This window comes from Passer montanus, unplaced genomic scaffold (genome assembly GCF_014805655.1).
Source record: "Passer montanus isolate IOZ18808 unplaced genomic scaffold, ASM1480565v1 scaffold13, whole genome shotgun sequence".
NCBI classification, from domain to species: domain Eukaryota; kingdom Metazoa; phylum Chordata; class Aves; order Passeriformes; family Passeridae; genus Passer; species Passer montanus.
In genome coordinates this window covers 3,629,128-3,647,282 of record NW_024359832.1, presented here as the reverse complement: position 1 = coordinate 3,647,282, position 18,155 = coordinate 3,629,128, and the positions used below count along the sequence as shown (strand labels likewise).

Sequence of the window (18,155 nt, the reverse complement as noted above, 5' to 3'; positions counted from 1 at the left end):
CAGGCCTGTGCAGCCTGCTCTAGGTTACCCTGTTTGAGCAATGAAGCTGGACAAGATAAAAGATAACCTCCAGAGCTCACATCCAACCTCAGCTGTTCTGTCGTTCTGCACTGGTTTTGTTTGTAAAGGTGACTTTCCCCAGCATTTAAAAAGATGGAGTTTAGTGATTCATAAATCAAAAAACAGCCTACTACCATTATTCACACACAAAGTCAGGTGTTTATTTACCATATTTACAAGTATAAATACATTAATGCTACAAATACTCTCTCATTCTTTATTAGTGTGGCATTTTAGATAAGGTAACATACAATGCAAGTAAGATGCCTTAGTTTTACCAGGCAGCTGTGTAGTCACTGCCAAAGTTTTACCAAAACAAATATGGCACATAAGTGATTCTCTTCCAAATGTCTATAAATCTTTAGTACTAAAGCAACTGTACATTAATTTTAATATTTTTGGCCAAATAGATACAAGATTTTATTATTTTTATTGAAGAATTAATAGTTCATTTGGTCATAACAGTCTTCTGACTTCAGTATTTTACAGCACCAAAACCTTTCCACTTTGCAGTAAACACATTTTTTCCCCAAATTATTTAGGGAGCCATCACCAGCATACTGTTGATCTGAATTCCATCATTTCAGTTGTAAGACAACCTTGAAAAAGGAGAAAAGGAATGAGATTAAATTTGGTTAAGAACAAAACTTAAGCAGCCTATGAAAAGAAGCCTTTTGTTTTCTATTTCAGTATAATATGCAACTGAATGAGCATCGTTCCTCTGGACAATGCACCATTCCTCTCTCAACTCTTTTACAATCCCACAAAAACATCACTTAAGACAACTTTCTTTACTGCACTCAAACCATTCTTCAGCTGCCTGCAATCAAAAAGCAGAACAGCAAGTCCAGGTGCAGTGAGATTCCTTCTGCACAAAGCAGAGCCAAGGGACCACCTGTGAATTCCTCCTCATGTGCCCACAGAACTGAGTATGGAGATGACCACATGCCACAGCTTCCATACAGACCCTCAAGCAGAACAAAGGGCATGTGAACACTGAAGTCTGTCCTGGAAGAATCCTTGCTCACATACTATTTTTATTTAGTTTTGCAGGGAACAAAATCCATACAGAAGCAAGCTGTGAAAGCTCTTAAGGGCTATAATTTCATGCAAATACTGTTTTCTTCAAATCCTCATTTTCCTTAGCCTTTTCTTTTAAGAAATCTGAGACCCTTCAGTGTCTCAGAAGTTTTATAGTTCCACTTGAAATTCTCTACTTGGCCCACAATACTGTAATCTTTGTAACTTTCTTCCTGATTCACTGTGCCATGGAAATTAGAGGACTTAATATGAACCAAGTAACTCTCCCAGACACTGACATTTTGTGAAGCTGAGGGAAACATGGGAGTTCTCACCAATCTTTCAGCATAGGATAGAGGTAATCACATTAAATTAGAGAAAGTAGATTTAGTCTAGGTATTAGGAAGAAATTTTTTACAATGAGTGTGGTGAAACACTGCACACAGATGCCCTACCCCTGGGTCAGGCTGGAGGGGTCTGAGCAACCTGATCTAGTCAAAAATGTCCCTGCTCATTGCAGTGAACTTACACTAGACAACCTTTACAGATCCTTTTCAACCCAAACTATGCTATGATTCTACGAATTCTGCTTAAAATAAATCAGTACCTAAAAAGGTAGGCACAAAATACTACATCAGTAAAAGTTACCTTATTAGCAGCTTCCAGTGCATTTATTAGGTTCTGCAACTCTTCCTTATTCATCTCTATAGAAACTGGCTTAATTTCACCATTTTCTCTCACATCCAAATCAAGGTTGAGGAGTGGCATTTGCAGCATGGAGATCTTATCACTGGAGAGAGCAAGCTATGCAGATTGACACAACAATAAAGTATAAGGTGGAGACATTAAATTTTTAGTCTTTCATAATATCACATCTGTATTTTATATTGAACTTGTAATACTAGAACAAACATCAGCAGGACAAAATTAACTTCAAATAAGTAATCTCTGCTGCTTTCAGGGTTTTTTCCTCCATTATTGGGATTTTTGGTTTTTAGCACCAACAATATATTGAATAAAGACCATCCTCTTCACAGACTTGTCATATACACTTGCCAAAAACAATCTGTTAAAATTCTGGGATCCACATTTTGGAATTCCAGGTGAAAACAAAGGATACATTTGATAATGGCTCCTAATGAATTACTTAGATTCCGAAATCACCATATTCAAATAGGTCTTCTAATCAACAAGAAGGGTCCTACAGAAAGGGTTTGTTGGGAGAAAGAGGAGACCTTTATAACACTCTGCAGCTGATCACACACATTGTCAGGTATCTTATTAGACAAACACTGATGCAGGTTACAATTGTGCTTTCTTTTTTATTGAGTACATTACTCACTCTGGCATAGATAAGGCTTTTAAAATACACTGAAATCAAAGATCAGTTGACAGTACTATAGGTTAATATCGTACAGACCTACTTTATTTAGAGAACAGAATGCAGTAGAGGTCAATCATGGCAAGCGAAAAAAAAATTATAACCAGCTCAAGGGGGGAAAAAAGTGGTTTTAAGAATAATAATAGCTCAGACACGTACCAGAAATTGTAACCAAAATCGAAACTCAAAAAATTTTCTAGACAAAAAATTTACAAGAAGCCACAAACAAAACATAAGAATTCACTTAAGTCCATATTGTTGTCAGCAGTAAATGCAGTTAGCAGGAGATCAAGCCCAGTAACAGTTCATCTAAAGCACATTATGATGTGGTTTTGCTTATGATTTGCTCTTGCAAAAACTTGTCTGTTTTGGGCATTGCTCTTTGATTTCCAAAGCTGTTTGCTGCAGAAACTGAGCACTCTTGTAAACATGGAAAACTATTTAATGGGACTGTATCAAGTTACTTCTGTTGTAGAACATTCCTTTCAAACAACATCAAGGCAACACTCTCACCTTTAACTGCCAGTCAAAATCCTGCAGCTGGGCAGAAGAGATTGCATGTACATTTTCTACTAGGGCATTCCTGATTTCTTCCTTTCTGCCCTTCAGACATTTTGTGATTGCTTCTTGGTAATCTGAATTTAACTCAATTATCTGCTGAGCAGCCTACAAAAACAAAAATAAACCCCGTGATTACTTGCACTATGAACCACACAGGTAACACGTACCACCTGCAATAAAACAAAATAAAATATCTAAGCTGATAGCTACCCTTTGTGGCTGCTCTCTGAGTTTGGTAGTTAAGAGTCAGTGTTTACCACAGCAACACACAGAGAAAAAAATCATTTAAATTAAAAGACACCAGCGAATAAAGGTTTTATCAGCCTTCTTACATGCCACCCTAAAATCAAAAGAACATCACACCCCCAAACAACTCTGGTGTGGGTCTGTAAGTTTCTCAGCATCAGGGCAGAGGCTAAATACATCAGCTCAGCTGAAACAGAAATACTGATGCTGGGAGGCTCCCCAAGGCTAGACAGGTGTCTTTCTTTGACCCAGCTGCTAGCAGGTGGTCATAACAAGCAGTATGCAAGAGACGAGAATTAAGATTTCTAATAATAGAACATGATTTTTGCAAAGTTCATACCTATAAGAATATCCTGAATTACAGTCCCTGTACCATATGGTAGTTCATTCACACTTCGATTTTTCACAAAATTTATTTTACACCACTTCAATGCAGTACTAACAAATAAAGAAAATCAAACAAGAAAGTGAACTGGTTTTATTGCTAATCAGCAGTATTGTATAAACAGATTTAATCTGAGGATACTCAAAATACCAATTTAAGTAATTAAACCAGTATTTTAACAAGTATCCTGTGATATTAGAAAAATATTTAAAAATCAGCATCTATTTCACTTCTTGTAGAAGTCTTGGCAGTGCATCTCTAAATGCTGCTTCCCTTCTACCTATTTAGGATGAATCTGCTACCGTTCAAATCCTACACTAGAAAAATATTTTAGGACTAAACAAACTACAATGTCAATCACTCCAGTCACGATCTCTTAATCATGACTAAGGTTAATCAGTCCTTACCTCTAAGCTCATCAAGCCCTTACCTCTTCATCAGACATATTTTTGCCAACTGCAGTTTTGAAATATGTCATAGTTTCTTCTAAAACCTCCATCCACTCTGACAAGCTCCATACATTGCCATAATCCTGGTATCGAGGGTACGCACGGCCACAGACGCCATCAACTACCTTATGAAGGAACTAGAAGGATGTGACACATAATTTATAATTCTCTCACAGTTAATCTGAACCCCATAAGAGTCTGATCAAGCACTTCAGTCACCAACCCTCCCTCCACTGGGGGCTGCCTCAGCGCTCCCAGGCAGCACCGTTCAAAAACCCCGAGCAGTGCTCCTTGAGTATGAGCCTTCCCTTTTCCCCTAAAGGCGGTTCACGAGCTCTGGCCCCGGAAATCACAAGGTGGTTCACATTCACCCTGCACTTACAAGCGGACTGAACAGCCGTGAGCACAAGCACAGCCCCCGGGCCGCACGGCACAGCCCGAGCTGCTGCTCCCTTCCGAGCCGCGGGCCTGCCGAGCACTGCCCTCTGCCACTGCGGCCTGGCGGGAGGGGAGCGGCGGCCCGCTCCGCAGCCCCGCGCCGCCCGCGGGCCCTGCCTCCCTCACGGGTGCCGGAGGGCGGCCTCTGGCCCTCCCGCCTGCAGCTTCTCCAGCAGCCGCGGCATCGCCGCCGCCCGCCCGCCCCGCCGCCGGCGCGCATGCGCACGTGCCAACAGCCGCCCTCATCCGTGTCACGGCGCGGGTTCGAATCCCAGCGCCGGCGTCGCCGCCGCCCGGGGCGCTTGGGGAGCCGAGCGTGCTCTGTGCGACCTTGGGTCAGACGGTGAACGAACCGCAACCCCCCCGTTTTACAGCCTTTTACAGGCAATAGACCTTAGGCTGTTTTTGCATTCTGCCTGTCTTGCAGCTCTGCTTTTTGACCCTTAACAGGTTAAACTTGCACTGGTGGCAAGAGAGGAAGCTCAAGACTTCCAACGGGCACCAGATCTTCTGTGATATTAAATCACATTGAGGAAGTTCGGAGTAACGCTGACTGCAGGAGCCCGTGCTGCTTGTACGCTGTGAAGAGCTCATTTTTTAATGCTTTATCAAAGTGTGAATTCAATCCTAGCCAGACAGTGGAGGAAGTTTATGGAACATGTTTTTACATCAGCAGTGATCTTTCCATGTGTTGAATTGATTGAATGTGAATGCAAAGAAGCGGAATTGCCCTGATTGCTTTCACGAGAAAACCTGTAAGAATTCAAGTCACAGCACTGCAGATCACAAAACTGCCCAGAGAGTGTTATACCTGTAGGCAGACTTTATTCTACTGAAATCACAGGGCTAATTTACAGTCAAACAGCTCTGCATAATGTAGGTGTAACACTGGGCTGTAAGAATACCAAAGCAGCAACAAGTCTGAACTGGCGGATAGAAAGTTTTTGTAAAAAACCCAAGCTGGTTAAGTCAGTCTGCAGCACAACTTCACAGACAGTCATGTGGCCTTGTGGGACTGATGTGGTGGTGCATGGGAGTTTTGAAGAAATATATGAGGAAGATCCGACTTTAGGTTTTGCTGACTGAAAACTTTCAAATTCCTCCCATTTTCTCTAGGGTTTGCTACTGCTAGTAGATTAAGCTTTTAAGAAAATTTATTCATTTTTTAAACGGAGAAATTACTCAAAGCTGCTGTTTAAATGAGGAGTATATGAAATTTCAAATTTAAAATTTTTTTTTCATTAATAATTTCCTTTATTCCCCTAGAATTTTATTTGTTAGTACCCATTCTGACTGTACTGTGTTGTGCACTACAAAGCAAAGCACCAGGGGGAGTGTCTGCTCCAAACAATTGAAACCAGCGACAACAGGAGAAATACGAGGATGATCCAGACTTGCAATGAAGTAATTTAATAATAAAGAGAAAGGTAGTGAGCATCCCACTCAGGTGAAAGGGATCAAACAAGTGAAAAATGGAAGAGAGCAAAGATGTAACGCCTGAAGACAGGAACAGACAGAAGAGGACAGAAAACTGCCATCCCCCATAACACTATCCCAGTGAACATTTTTAAAGCAGCTAATTTTTTTCCCAGTCTGAAGAACAAAGAATTTCGCTTTTCATTTTTTTCACATATATGTCGTTTAAAAGTAATATTTTTGATTCAGCCTATTGGGCCATGAGGAGCAAAGTCAGACTGCTCAAGGAAACCACAGCTGGGTTATAAATCCATCCTTCAGAGCTCATGTTCAACTGCAGGGAAGTAGGGGATATAAAACTGGCCTTTGGCAGTTTGGACTTTGTTTGGAGCTGCATTATTTGGATCTGCCATCAAGTCTTAACCTTTAAAAATACCTGGTTTTCATGCTTCTGTACCACAGCAGTAACAACCCACCCCATCCCTTGAGGTTAAGCTCTCAAATAACCACAAAAGCAGGGAGGGAAACTTGTAGAACAGTAAGCACATAGGCAGGATTTCAGAGCAGCAAGGAAAGAAGCAATTTTATGACAGAAAAGTGTAGAGTGAACTTTATATTATTTTATCCACATTGCTGATGACTTGTAGGGGGTTTATTTGCTTGTAAAGAAAACCCACAAGCTAAACTACAGTAATTAAAGCCATTTTAAGATCAATCCATTTGTTGCCCTTGGTTTTGGAAGAATGTCAATAATTAAAACATTGGGAAATAACTTAATAACCAGAGGTTATTAATATTATAGTAACATACATTTTATCATAACAATCCAGTAATAATTATATATTATTATATATAAAATGTAATAATTGCTATACATAATGTGTACATAATATAGTAGGATAGTGTTTTACATTGCTCTAAGTATATCCAGTTGGGGAGGATATCCAAGCACCAGTATAAGTGTCCCAAAAGGAACTATTAAACAGGTATGCCAATAGAAATAAAAAGGTAACTGTGTATTTTACCAACACAAAGAGGACAGTAAAGGCATTTTTTAAATGCAGTGGAAACACTGAGACTGCAGTTGAGATTATGCTGAGCAAAACATGGCTTGCTGTGAGAAGGAGGTCCCACTGGTTCCCTAATCCCTGTTGGCAGCTCTGCTTCCTCTCCCCGACCCTCATGCCTGCACTAGGGTGCCTGGGGCTGCAGGATGAAACTGCAGCTGATGTAGATGAAAATAAATTTTATTTTTGCATTCTTTTTTTTTTTTTTCCCATGGGTTAGATTTCCACTGCGAACAGAGCACCACTTCTGACAGAAGTGACCTTTGCAGTTGGGACTGAGGGTAAGACAAAACTACCCCTTCTGGTAGCCCATACTTAGATGAAATTGGTTGACACATGAATATCAATCAGTGAACTTTAATTATTAAACCAGGAATCTTGAAAGTTTTTGTAGAAGCTTACATATAATCATGGTGATGGTGATATGCTGCAGTTGAAGGAGATTGAAAACAATGTTATCTCTAATTTTTACACTGATGAGACAGTGAAGTTCATAGTGAGACATGACACTGATGTGCATAACATACTTTCTTACCTATTTGCTGTTCGTAATCTATTATCACAATTCCTTCTGAATGACAAATCTCTTTCTCAAATCATTTTACTTGTAAATTTTAAACATAGCAAACCATGAGAAGTTTTGGTTCTTTCCCTCAGTCGCTATTCAGTAAATACAATACTCATGAAACATGAGGAGTACAGTGTGTCATGCATACTCTGGATACAGTCTGTGTCCCCAGCTTTACACCTGTCTCTATCATGTCTCCTTTTTCCAGTAAGAGATGTAACAAGAGGAACTTTCTTAAATGTTCTTGAATTCACTTCTCACTGATATTTCGAAATAATCTTGTTGGTTTCTGTAGCAGTTCTGTCCTTGCCACAGACTGCACTGAAGAACTAGCAGTAGGTCTGAGGGAACATTCCTGTGGTTCAACACCCCTTAGAGTCACAGTTTATACACTGAAATCTGTACTGCCTTTCACGGACTGAAGAGATCATTCAAAAGAGCTCTGCTACACTGTAAGATCTTGAGAGAGGAAGTGCTATTGTTGGAAACACTCCAAGCATACTTGATACCAGATGGAAAAAAATAGTGTACGTATTACTTGAAATCAGTTAATATCATAGGTTTGTAAAATATCTGTTCTATGTACCTCTCAATGCCTGCCTGGCTGAGGTAACAGAAGGGCCAGGAGCTGGTATCACACCCGGTATTCTGCAGGACAGAGGCAGAGGAATAGCTTAGACTAGAAAAGTGACATCCTCAGTACTCTAAGGAGCCTGTAGTTGGCTTGAATCACATACCCACTAAAACAACGGCTCAGAAGACAAACTGGAGTCAGTGGCTGAGACTGCTCATGAGTGCCACTGGTCACCATCTTTTGTAAGCAGCTGGGCACTACAGACCTACCCTGCCTCTCCTCTCCTGTCCCCAGGATACACTTCTTTGCATAAGCTTCAATTGGAGAGGGAGGAGTCTTTATCTTCCATCCTACAAGAATATTATGAATATTCTCCTAACTCTTCTTTCTACAGTTCAGACCCTTTAGTTCTTATCCCATGCTCAGGGAACATGCAGAAAGTTTATTTTTATTTTCTCTACTGATACCATCTTATAAGGAAAAATCTATTGTCACCATTTCTATCCTTCTATGTCCCTTTCTTCATTTTTAAGCAAAATTCTAGGTGAACTGAAGACCAGGTACACATCAGGACTGGGATTTTACTTACAATGTTCAGGTCTAATGATTGAAATGTCTGGAATTCATAATGACAGCAACAGAAAATTAGCAATCCCTTTTAGGGTAGATGTAGTAAAACTAAGCCCAATTATGCTCTTGTTTTTCCAAGCCCAACCTTAAGATTTCAGTATTAATAATAAATGGTAGGAATGTGTTGGTGCTTTTCAAAAATCTTTGGACATCATAAAATAGAAAAGAAAATGGCCAGTAGGTAGATTATGGTGACTCTTAACCCTAGTAGTAAACAACAATTAGTAGATGCTGGAAATGCTGCATAGCAAGCTGTACCAACATGTCATAATAGCAGTGGGGAGAAAGTACTCCTAAAATGATAAACACCCCACTACAAACATCTCATCTACACTAGGACTTCTTGTGGTTTGTACAACTCTGAGTTGAGAGCTACTATTACAGCTGCTATGAATTTTATTTTTATCACATCATATTTTGAAATGAAAAGAAAACAGCAGCTGGTGGAAGTTACACTGGCAATACTCTGTTTCTGCTGACAGAGGCTGTTTAAACCAAGGGCATATAAAGAGAAGGTAATTTTGACAGACTAAGAAAAACCAGTTTGTATACAGATGCATCCATAGTGAGGCACAGCAGTGCTTTTTGACTAAATCTCTCCAGGGGTAAATAAAGCCAACTTCCTCCCAGGAATTCCACACAAAATGATTGTGATTTATAAGTTTTTCTCAGTATTGTCAGTCTGTGTCCAGCTTGGCAGCACATTGTATTACCCAGATTTTCTGGACTTCTTTGTGGTCTCTAAATAATACAGAGCATTTTCCCATCTCTGCTTCCTAGTGCTCTTGTCTTTTCCATGGGAAATATCAATTTAATAGGCTTCTCCAAAAGATAGCAAAATAAATACTATGAAAGCAACACCTTCTCTCAAAGCTAACTGACTATTCAAGCTTTATATTGAAAACTAGATTTTTAGAAGCAGTTGTCAGTGTCCTGGACAGCTCCTGCATATTTACCAGCTTTTCAAACTTTGCTAACTCTTGCTGCAGTTGTATGACCACACAACCCATGACCTTCATGGCTCCTGCAACAAATTGTGCTTTGAATCATACTACTGCAATTCCCCTTTTTTTGCTTCTTCTTCTTTTTTTTTTAATCTTGACAGTGTCTCAAATTAGCAAAGGCACAAAAAGAAGAGAGGCACTTTTTTACATTGGAAATTTTCTCATGCCTTAGTCGCTGATGAATAAGACACTGTATCAAACCAAACATCTCAGCTTGCCTATGTGTAATTTCTCTCAGTTCAAAAACAAAAAAAACCCATGTTCTAATTTTCCAAAAAAATACTACCAGCCATCTGAAAAAGTCTGGAAGTCCTCTAGTGCATGCACAAATGCAAGAGTTTTGTACATAGGAAAATGCTACATACAAATAAGCTTTGCTATTGTAATAATGAATGGTAAAAATTGCTGTAGGAATAATGAATAAAATAATGAATCTTATTATGTGGGTGACAATGGTATTTTGATTACTATTTTGCTCACACCAAGTTTTCAACAGGTTGATGTTTTTACATCAGCAGAGGTATTTCTAATTTTCAATAAAGTAGCTGACATTTACTATAATTTAGAACTGCTCTCGTGCAAATTCTAGAGAAGAGCTATCTAGAAATTTTTTTTGCATTGTGAAAATATGACCTACTTCTTCTTCCAGCTGACACAATAAAGAATGTAGTGAGAAATTTTCATTTCACAATTTGGAGAATATTTCTAGAGAAATAATGAGCAACTTAAACCAGAAAAATTACAATTATGTTAATTTTCCTAGTTTTCCTCAAATAATTCTTCTACTTATAAAGGCAAAATAAGGAGAAAATATAAATTGTTCACTTGAAAAAGGGACATGTTTTTTTTTCCTTATGTTATTTACAATGACATAAATTATATTTATAAGACATAAAGTTCTAGCAAGGAGCAGTTGGTTTAATATTGTCACATAGTGCAGGTTACAAGTAAACCCTGATCTTTCTTCTAAATTTGAACTTGACCTACAATACCTGTGAAAGTATAAATCTCTCTTGTCTTTATCATGGGTATTGCTTTTCGTTAATTCTTCTTGGATCTTGATGCTCTGGGGTCACCAAGTGAATCAGAACCACCCATGTGGTAACATTTCCTCCAAGTTAGCTAAAGCCATACTTGTGATTTGTCTCAGAATTGGTCCATCTTTGTTTAGACTTTATCTTGGTTTACACAGGCTCTGGAAGGTGAAATGACCAGATATAATGTTTGCTGGGGCAAAGTTTCACCTTCAAAAATGTTTAACTATACATGAACCATAAACATTAGATTTTTTCAGTGTGATGTCTTGTGGACACTTTTAATCTGATACTAGGTTTCCTAACCTTAAATTAGGAAGGAAAGTTAGTTTATGGGAAACCAGCCTTGGATTTTCCCTTGTGAAAAACACCTAAGAGAATCAAAAAGTCTGAGTGGTATCTTCATATCTATCTGCTGGATTATTTTTATTTGTTCAAGAAATTGATATAGTAATTGTTGCATAACTAGTTAAGTTAGAATATTGACAAAATTTGCTTGGCAGGTTGGAGTGCCTGTCCAGCAGAAATTGTGTTAGAAAAATTGTAGAAAATTTTAATAGGAATAAAACACTTGAAAAATATTACAATGCAGACAGTAACTTTATGGAAGCAAAGAGAGAAAAAAACCAGCAGTTACTAAATATTTCATTTGATATCACTGACTCAGTCCTTTTGTTAGCTGATAAAGTGATTTGATAAAAAGAAAGTGTAGAATTAAGGTTATTTGTGGAGCAGATAAATTCAATAAGTCATCTTGCTTCTATACACAATGAAAAGGAAGGCACATAAGTACATATCCTAATGCATATCAAAAGTGTTTTGCCACAGTATTATACTGTAACAGTGTAAACCAACTAATGACAAGTTAGATAGATGAATTCAATAAGTCATCTTGCTTCTATACACAATGGAAAGGAAGGCACATAAGTACATATCCTAAGTGCATATCAAAAGTCTTTTGCCACACTATTACACTGTAACAGTGTAAACCAGCTAATGACAAATTAGATAGATATGTTGAAGATTAGCCATGGGAAATTGCCACATCAGAGTAAACACAAAAAGAAGGAATAAAGCAATTTTCCAAGTGCATCAATCTGCCTATGTGCAATTCCACTTAGCTAGAACTGCTTTCCAAGCACACACACTTTTCTATCAGTCCACAAGTGTCAGCATTACGTGGTGTTCCCTTTTTTAGGGTTAGTTTTGTGTCTTCTTACAGTCAATGGGCCTGTGTTAGTTCACGGGGAGTGAAAATGGATTGTCAGAAGCTTAAGTCTCCCCGTAGACTACCACCTCAGCTTCTCTAATGGATAAAGTAAAAATGTCAGGACGTGAGGTACATTCCTGATGCAGTAAGCTGACAGTATCTCATTTAAAATTATTTTCTGCTTGTCTTGTTAATTCAGAGCCTCTTAAAAGTGAAAGACCTTCAGATTCCTTGTTAAATTCCAGCTGATAATTACTTTCTGCAGAATGGATAAGATGAAAATCTCTAGAACAATAAATCTCATCTTAGTGGCTTTCAGGATGGAAGTTCCTAATACACACAATGCCAAACCACAATGAGTGACAATCAATAAGTCCTGTGCCAATAAAAATAACTGCTACTGCCTATTAATAACTGCTCTCCAGAACTGGCACCTAATGCCAGCTTCCTGATTCCTTCCATTATGCAGTTGCCTAAACTTGATGGTATAAATCAAAGGCAAAGCATGAGGATTACATGAGAGAGTATTAGTCAGTTATTCCCTTAAAACTTGTCTACACAAGCTATGTCACAGCAATTTATCCAACATTAACTAAGGTCTGAATAGATTATTAAACTGCATTACACTTTTATTCGAAATTTAGTTAGCCTTTGGTCAGTTTGATATGATTCATTCTTATCTGGTTTACTTTAGCAAAACAAAGGTGTATTGATAAACACCAGGAACAAAAAGAATGATTTCATGGAAGCAGTAGTCACTGCAAGTATATGAGCAAATGGGTAAGAAATTGATAATTCTTAACCCTCACAGCAACCAAACTCTGGGGCAATTTTTTTAGTACAGTAATATGAACAAAATACCTAACTAGTTCTAGAAAAATTCAGTCAATTTATGAAACAGATTGTATGGCATGCTTGCAATTACAAGGATTTAATGACCCTGAAAGTGCCTTTCAGGAAAGTTCCCACAATAATATTTACATACAATTCTATTCCTTTAAGATTTTGAAACGTATATAATTTACATTGAATATATCTTGTATGATAAAATATTAAAACAAATGCTCAATCTTTCAAACTGAGCATGTAGACTCAGATTCACTAGTGAACACTTTCATCTTGTGGTGCTTATTCTCCCTTATACCAATTTCATTTGTAACCTGAAAGTGGTAATACCTTCTTGTCTCACAGGGAGCAGGAAAATTGAAGGAAAATTCATGATTCATTATTTATAAAATGCTCACTCAAGTGATAAAAACAATCTCCTCACACAGATATCAATAAACCAGTACAGATCTAGACAGTGTGTGGTAAATAAAGGCTATGGCCACACACAAACTAGAGCAGATAAACAGCTGTTTGTTCACTGTGTATCTGCCTTGCAGGGGTCCTGCCAAGAGATACATCTGATGATCTTGTAGGAAATTACCTTAGTGATAAGCACAACAGATTGCTTTAATTTGCTCTGTCAGCATTGCTTAGGACTCTAAACACATGTTTATCAGCCAATGATCTGTCAAACAATAATTCAGTGTAATTTAAAATTCAAGGTTGTTTTTTTTTTTTTTTAAATCTCTGCTTTGGTTAAATTATTTGCATTTACTGCAGAGCTAAGGAAATAAAAACATCATGACATTACTGGATAGTAACAAAATCTCTTTCTGGCTATAAGTTATTATTAACATGCCACCACATCTTCAAATGTATTTGAACTAGAGTAGATATCATAATATGTCACTGTTTACCTGTAAATACACACTGGATCTCTCCAGTATATCCACTGACCTCATATGAAAGCACTAAGCTGATGTGGGAGCATCTACACTGCAGTCATGATAATCATCTATGTCTACAACCCCAAATCCCCCCTGGCACTGCTATTTATGTGGATTTGGCACTGGAATCATCAGTGGGTATGATTCTCCTCTGGGGAAGAGATTCTCCCAGAGAAGAATCATACCCAGGTTTTCACATTCCATCAACTTGAGATGCTCTGGGAAATGTTTGATAGCATGCTATGGCAAATTTCCCTCTTCCTTTCATGTCTTCATTGGAAAGTTTTCAGTTTGCCAACATGTTTAGCTGGCAGTTCACGAGTTCCTCTCATGTATCCCAGATAGTGTCTGTATGAGCACAGCAGGCTGAGTTGTTCATGCTTGTACTTGCAGAGTTATTGCAGCCATGAACAGATGGAGGGTTAGAAATACACAAAGAGCTCTGTGACTGTTCTGGAGTCATCAACAGCTCTTGTGTCATTGGACTAATATCAGGAAACTCCAGAAAAACTCCAGCAAAATATGGAGGGGTGCAGAGCACACATGGTCACTTAGAGGGTTGGACCATGATAATAGTTACTGGATTTAGTTATGAAAAGTATTCACAAAGATAGGAAAGAATAATCCAAGTTCTTGTAAGAAAGACAGTTACTGAAGAAAAATATACTTCTAATATCAAAATTATTTTAGTACTTAAAAGCAATACTTACAGGGTATTCACATCTCATCAATGACCAAAGTGTTGAAAAACTTCTTATTTAAAAACATACTTGTCTTCATATCATCACCAAGAGATAACAGAATTGTCATTATTCTTGTTTTCATTGGTGGTAGTTTCCAGCAGAGAAGGCACTAAGTGGTTGAGGGCACTTAGTGACACTAAGATCAGAGTGGAATTTAATTCTGTGTGACTCTAAAGCTGATCTGAAGCCATTGTTTTAAACTGAATTTTTACAGGTAGTGTGTGGGCACTGACTGTTTACAGGAGCAAAACATAGGACTGACAGGTGAGGATCACATTCTTTTGTTAATTGCCACTGCCCTGGATGATCTGAATTTCGAAGTTTTCCTTTTCCATGTGGCGGTTCAGGAGGTGATATAAAAACACCTGCAGATCTCTGGGGAAACAAAAAAAGGATATATCTGTGTGGAGGATGTTCAGTGTAAAGCTATCAGTAAGATTTCTCAATCAAGCATTATCTCTGGTGACTATGGTCTTTGTAGTTACTTTTCCATAGGATACCTGGGAGAAGGCAATTTAATTACATTTCAGACGTGCTGGATGGTTGCTTTGCATGCCTGGAATCAAGACCATTCATACTACTGAACAATTGGACAGAAGGATAAAAGTGCAAACGTGTATGTAATGGCCAAGTCAGGAGTCAGCAATGCCTCCCACTCACCTGATCAGCCTTGCCTCTCCAAACAGCTCACATGCTCTGCTTCAACACATCTAATTAAAGTGCACAGAGTGCTGCACTAAGGCAGCTGTGCTCTTTCTGGCAGCCAGGGTGGCTCATTTACAGCTTGGTCAGGTATTTTTGCATGCATTTCTGATGTAGAGGCCTAATTGAGGCAATTGTTATTGCTGCACAAACAAGGCAAACAAAATAATGCCTTTCATAGTTGCAGGCTTAAAGAATGGACTGTCATGCATGAAAAAAATGAATGGGAAACGTAAGACTCTGGATATTAATTATTTACGGTTGCAATGGGATTACAGTAGCTGTGGTTGGTGACAAGCTGTGTGATATTCTCTTCTTTGTCAAACATCTCTGCCAACTTGAATGTTCCAATAAATCAATGTTACCTGGTTAAATCACTTTAAAGTAACTGGGTTTTGGCAAAGCCTACTACCACCTCGTGTCTTGCAGCAGCTTGCTCTGCCCTCCCCAGAGTTCATTCCCCTTTCCTACAGCACCTGAGCCAGCAAAGGTGGTAGATCCTGCAAAGAAATAGAACTCCACATATTTTTCTGCCAAGAAGAACCTGTATAATTTCAAGGCAGTAGTTACAGGCTTCCTTCATGTAGAATTTTTATTCCAGCTGACATGCCAATATATTTTGAAATTTCCACTAGCCATATGGGCACTCCAGAGACCAGACCATCAGCAGCTGTTCACTGAATGTAACCAAAATGTTTTCAGCGTGTGGTCAGGGGTGCTGGACATGCTAGAATGCAGGAAACAGTGGAAGACAACACCATGCACATAGATGGGAAGGAGAGCACAACTGAGTACCACTGCTCAGCACAGCCCTCCCAGCTCTCTGCAAAGAATTCATTGTTGACACTGGACAAGTACTGGTAATTTCAGTCTATTTCAACAGGGACCAAGAGATCTACAAATAATATTTCCTGGTGGATTTTTTTCTTCTTTCTTTTCCGGCAGAAGATGGTCTGGAATCAGGAGTCCTCTCACTTTCATGTAAAAGGCCATGTGATTTCATTGGAAGAGGCAGCCTTCAAGAGTACCCTGGAAGGCAGTAAGATCAAAAAGGACAATGTGGGATTTCACAAGGGTTATTGATGGAAAAACTCACTGAGGTTCTTGATGGCAGTGATTTGTTTAAGGCAATTTGGGCAGTTTCTCAATAGCCAGAGGCTTACTTCCTAAAAAACAAGAGGAAGTGTTTGCTAACTTAGATTAGCCCAGTGGCTAGAAAATTTATGTTTAGACAGGCCAAGCTGCCTTCAGTGTTGTAAATGACTGTAAAAAAGTAAGAACATCAGTTTCCCCTACGAGCTTGGTGTCAAGCTTTCCCTTACGACACAAGGGTGTCAAGTTCTGTGACAGTCATACCCTACCCCAAACTCCATCTGCCGAGGCCTTAAGGCACAGAAAAAACCAAACCTTTAAACAATAACTAACTAAGCATCATGGACTCTGTGAAAAATGGGTATTTTATGATTGGCTTTTCGCCAATCATATATTAATCATATTAATATGTTAATTAATCATATAATCAAATATTAAAATTAATATTATATGTGTTATGTCAGAAAGTTATGCTGTATTTATTTTCTTAAGTAGTGTGTTAAATATAGTTTTAGGTTATAACATAATGTTAAAATAGAAACTATGCTATGTAAGATTTTTTTTTTTTTAAAGAGAGGACTCGCACCGAGACAGCAGCCACAGGACACCTAAATCTTTCAGAGAAAGAGAATTTATTGCTCTTTTATCGGGAGATACGAACTTCTTCCCGCCTTGCTCAGCCATGAAGGAGCCGGTAGGATTAAGAGGAAGAAGTTGATGATGACGAGAGAGGTTCCTTTGTTTAAATGGAATTTATGCATCAAGTATGAAATGTATGAATATGCAACAAGCTGTTGTTTTTAAGGGTTCATCCTCTGTTAAGGGGTGTCCTTTTTCGGGCTTATTTTGCCCAGAAAAAGGTACCCGGAGGTCCGTAACTGTTTGTTCTTATTGTCTCGTGTTGTCCTAATCTCAATTGTTCAAATTTTTATTACTCTAATTATATTACTATTTTTATAACCATTTTATTACTATTAAAATCCCAAAAGCCAGTGACTGGCGTTTTTCACAGACTCCATGGCAGAGAGCAAAGCTCCCTCACCCCGAGCCCTGCGGCGTGCGGAGGAGCCGCTTTTGGAAGGGTCCCCGGCCGCAGCTCGGGCCGCCGGGTCCCGCCTCAGTCACTCCTCGGCGGAGAAGGATCAGAGAGGGAAAAGGGCGAAAGGAACGAGCGGCCAAAGGCTGGCGGGGGCAGGTGAGGGGCGGAGGGGCGGAGGCGGGCGGGGGCCGGGCAGCACCGGCGGGGCGGGGCGGCTGCGCGGCCATTCCCGGGGATGTGCGCGGCTCCCTCGGTAAGTCCGGAGCGGTTTCAGGGGGACAGCTCGCCCGTGGGGTCGGGTGCGTGGGTGGCGGTGCGGGAGGACAGCGGTGCCGGGCTCCGGGGCCGAGCCGAGGCGGGGCAGACGCGGAAGCGGCGGCCGCGGGGAGCTCCCCTCAGCCCGCCCGCCGGCCCGAGAGCGCTGCCGGCACCGAGCGGCCCCCGAGGAGCTCGGCGCTGGAAAAGGACCATTTGTGGGTTTATGGTTTTAAATCTCCCCTGGGCCACGAGCGACCTCCACCGCCCCGCCACTGCGTATGTTAATCTCCTCGACTTTCACTCCAGAAACAAAAGTCTTTTATAATAATAATAATAATTTAATAGTTCACAGTGGTGACTGAGGGGTCAGCTTTTTGCTACTTCGCAGATTCATGGCAAGGACGTAGATTTAAGTCCATTTAAGTCACAGGGAAATTCCTGAAAGTCCAGGAAAGTACGGAGGGGTGCAGAGTGCACGTGTTCACTCGCAGGATGGGATCGCA

At 39.6% G+C, this 18,155-nt stretch overlaps 2 protein-coding genes across 8 annotated transcripts in view; one reads left to right on the top strand and one right to left on the bottom strand.

The window, feature by feature from the left end:
- Window positions 1-194: 194 nt before the first annotated feature.
- COMMD8 (COMM domain containing 8) lies at window positions 195-17,621 on the bottom strand. Its single transcript, XM_039698766.1, has 7 exons — window positions 17,398-17,621; window positions 8,178-8,239; window positions 4,485-4,915; window positions 4,084-4,239; window positions 2,975-3,127; window positions 1,729-1,884; window positions 195-659 (listed from the first exon to the last, which is right to left on the bottom strand). The coding sequence occupies exons 1-7, from the start codon at window positions 17,619-17,621 to the stop codon at window positions 639-641; spliced, it is 1,203 nt and encodes a 400-aa protein (XP_039554700.1). The 3' UTR covers window positions 195-638.
- The window catches only part of ATP10D (ATPase phospholipid transporting 10D (putative)), a 50,858-nt gene continuing 50,315 nt past the window's right edge, over window positions 17,613-18,155 (top strand). For 6 of the 7 annotated variants that reach the window (XR_005626498.1, XR_005626497.1, XM_039698903.1 and 3 more), the window contains exon 1: window positions 17,613-17,647. The gene's annotated coding sequence lies outside the window, so the exon portion shown is untranslated. The remainder of the gene's footprint in view (window positions 17,648-18,155) is intronic. The other variant, XM_039698901.1, reaches the window with a different exon arrangement.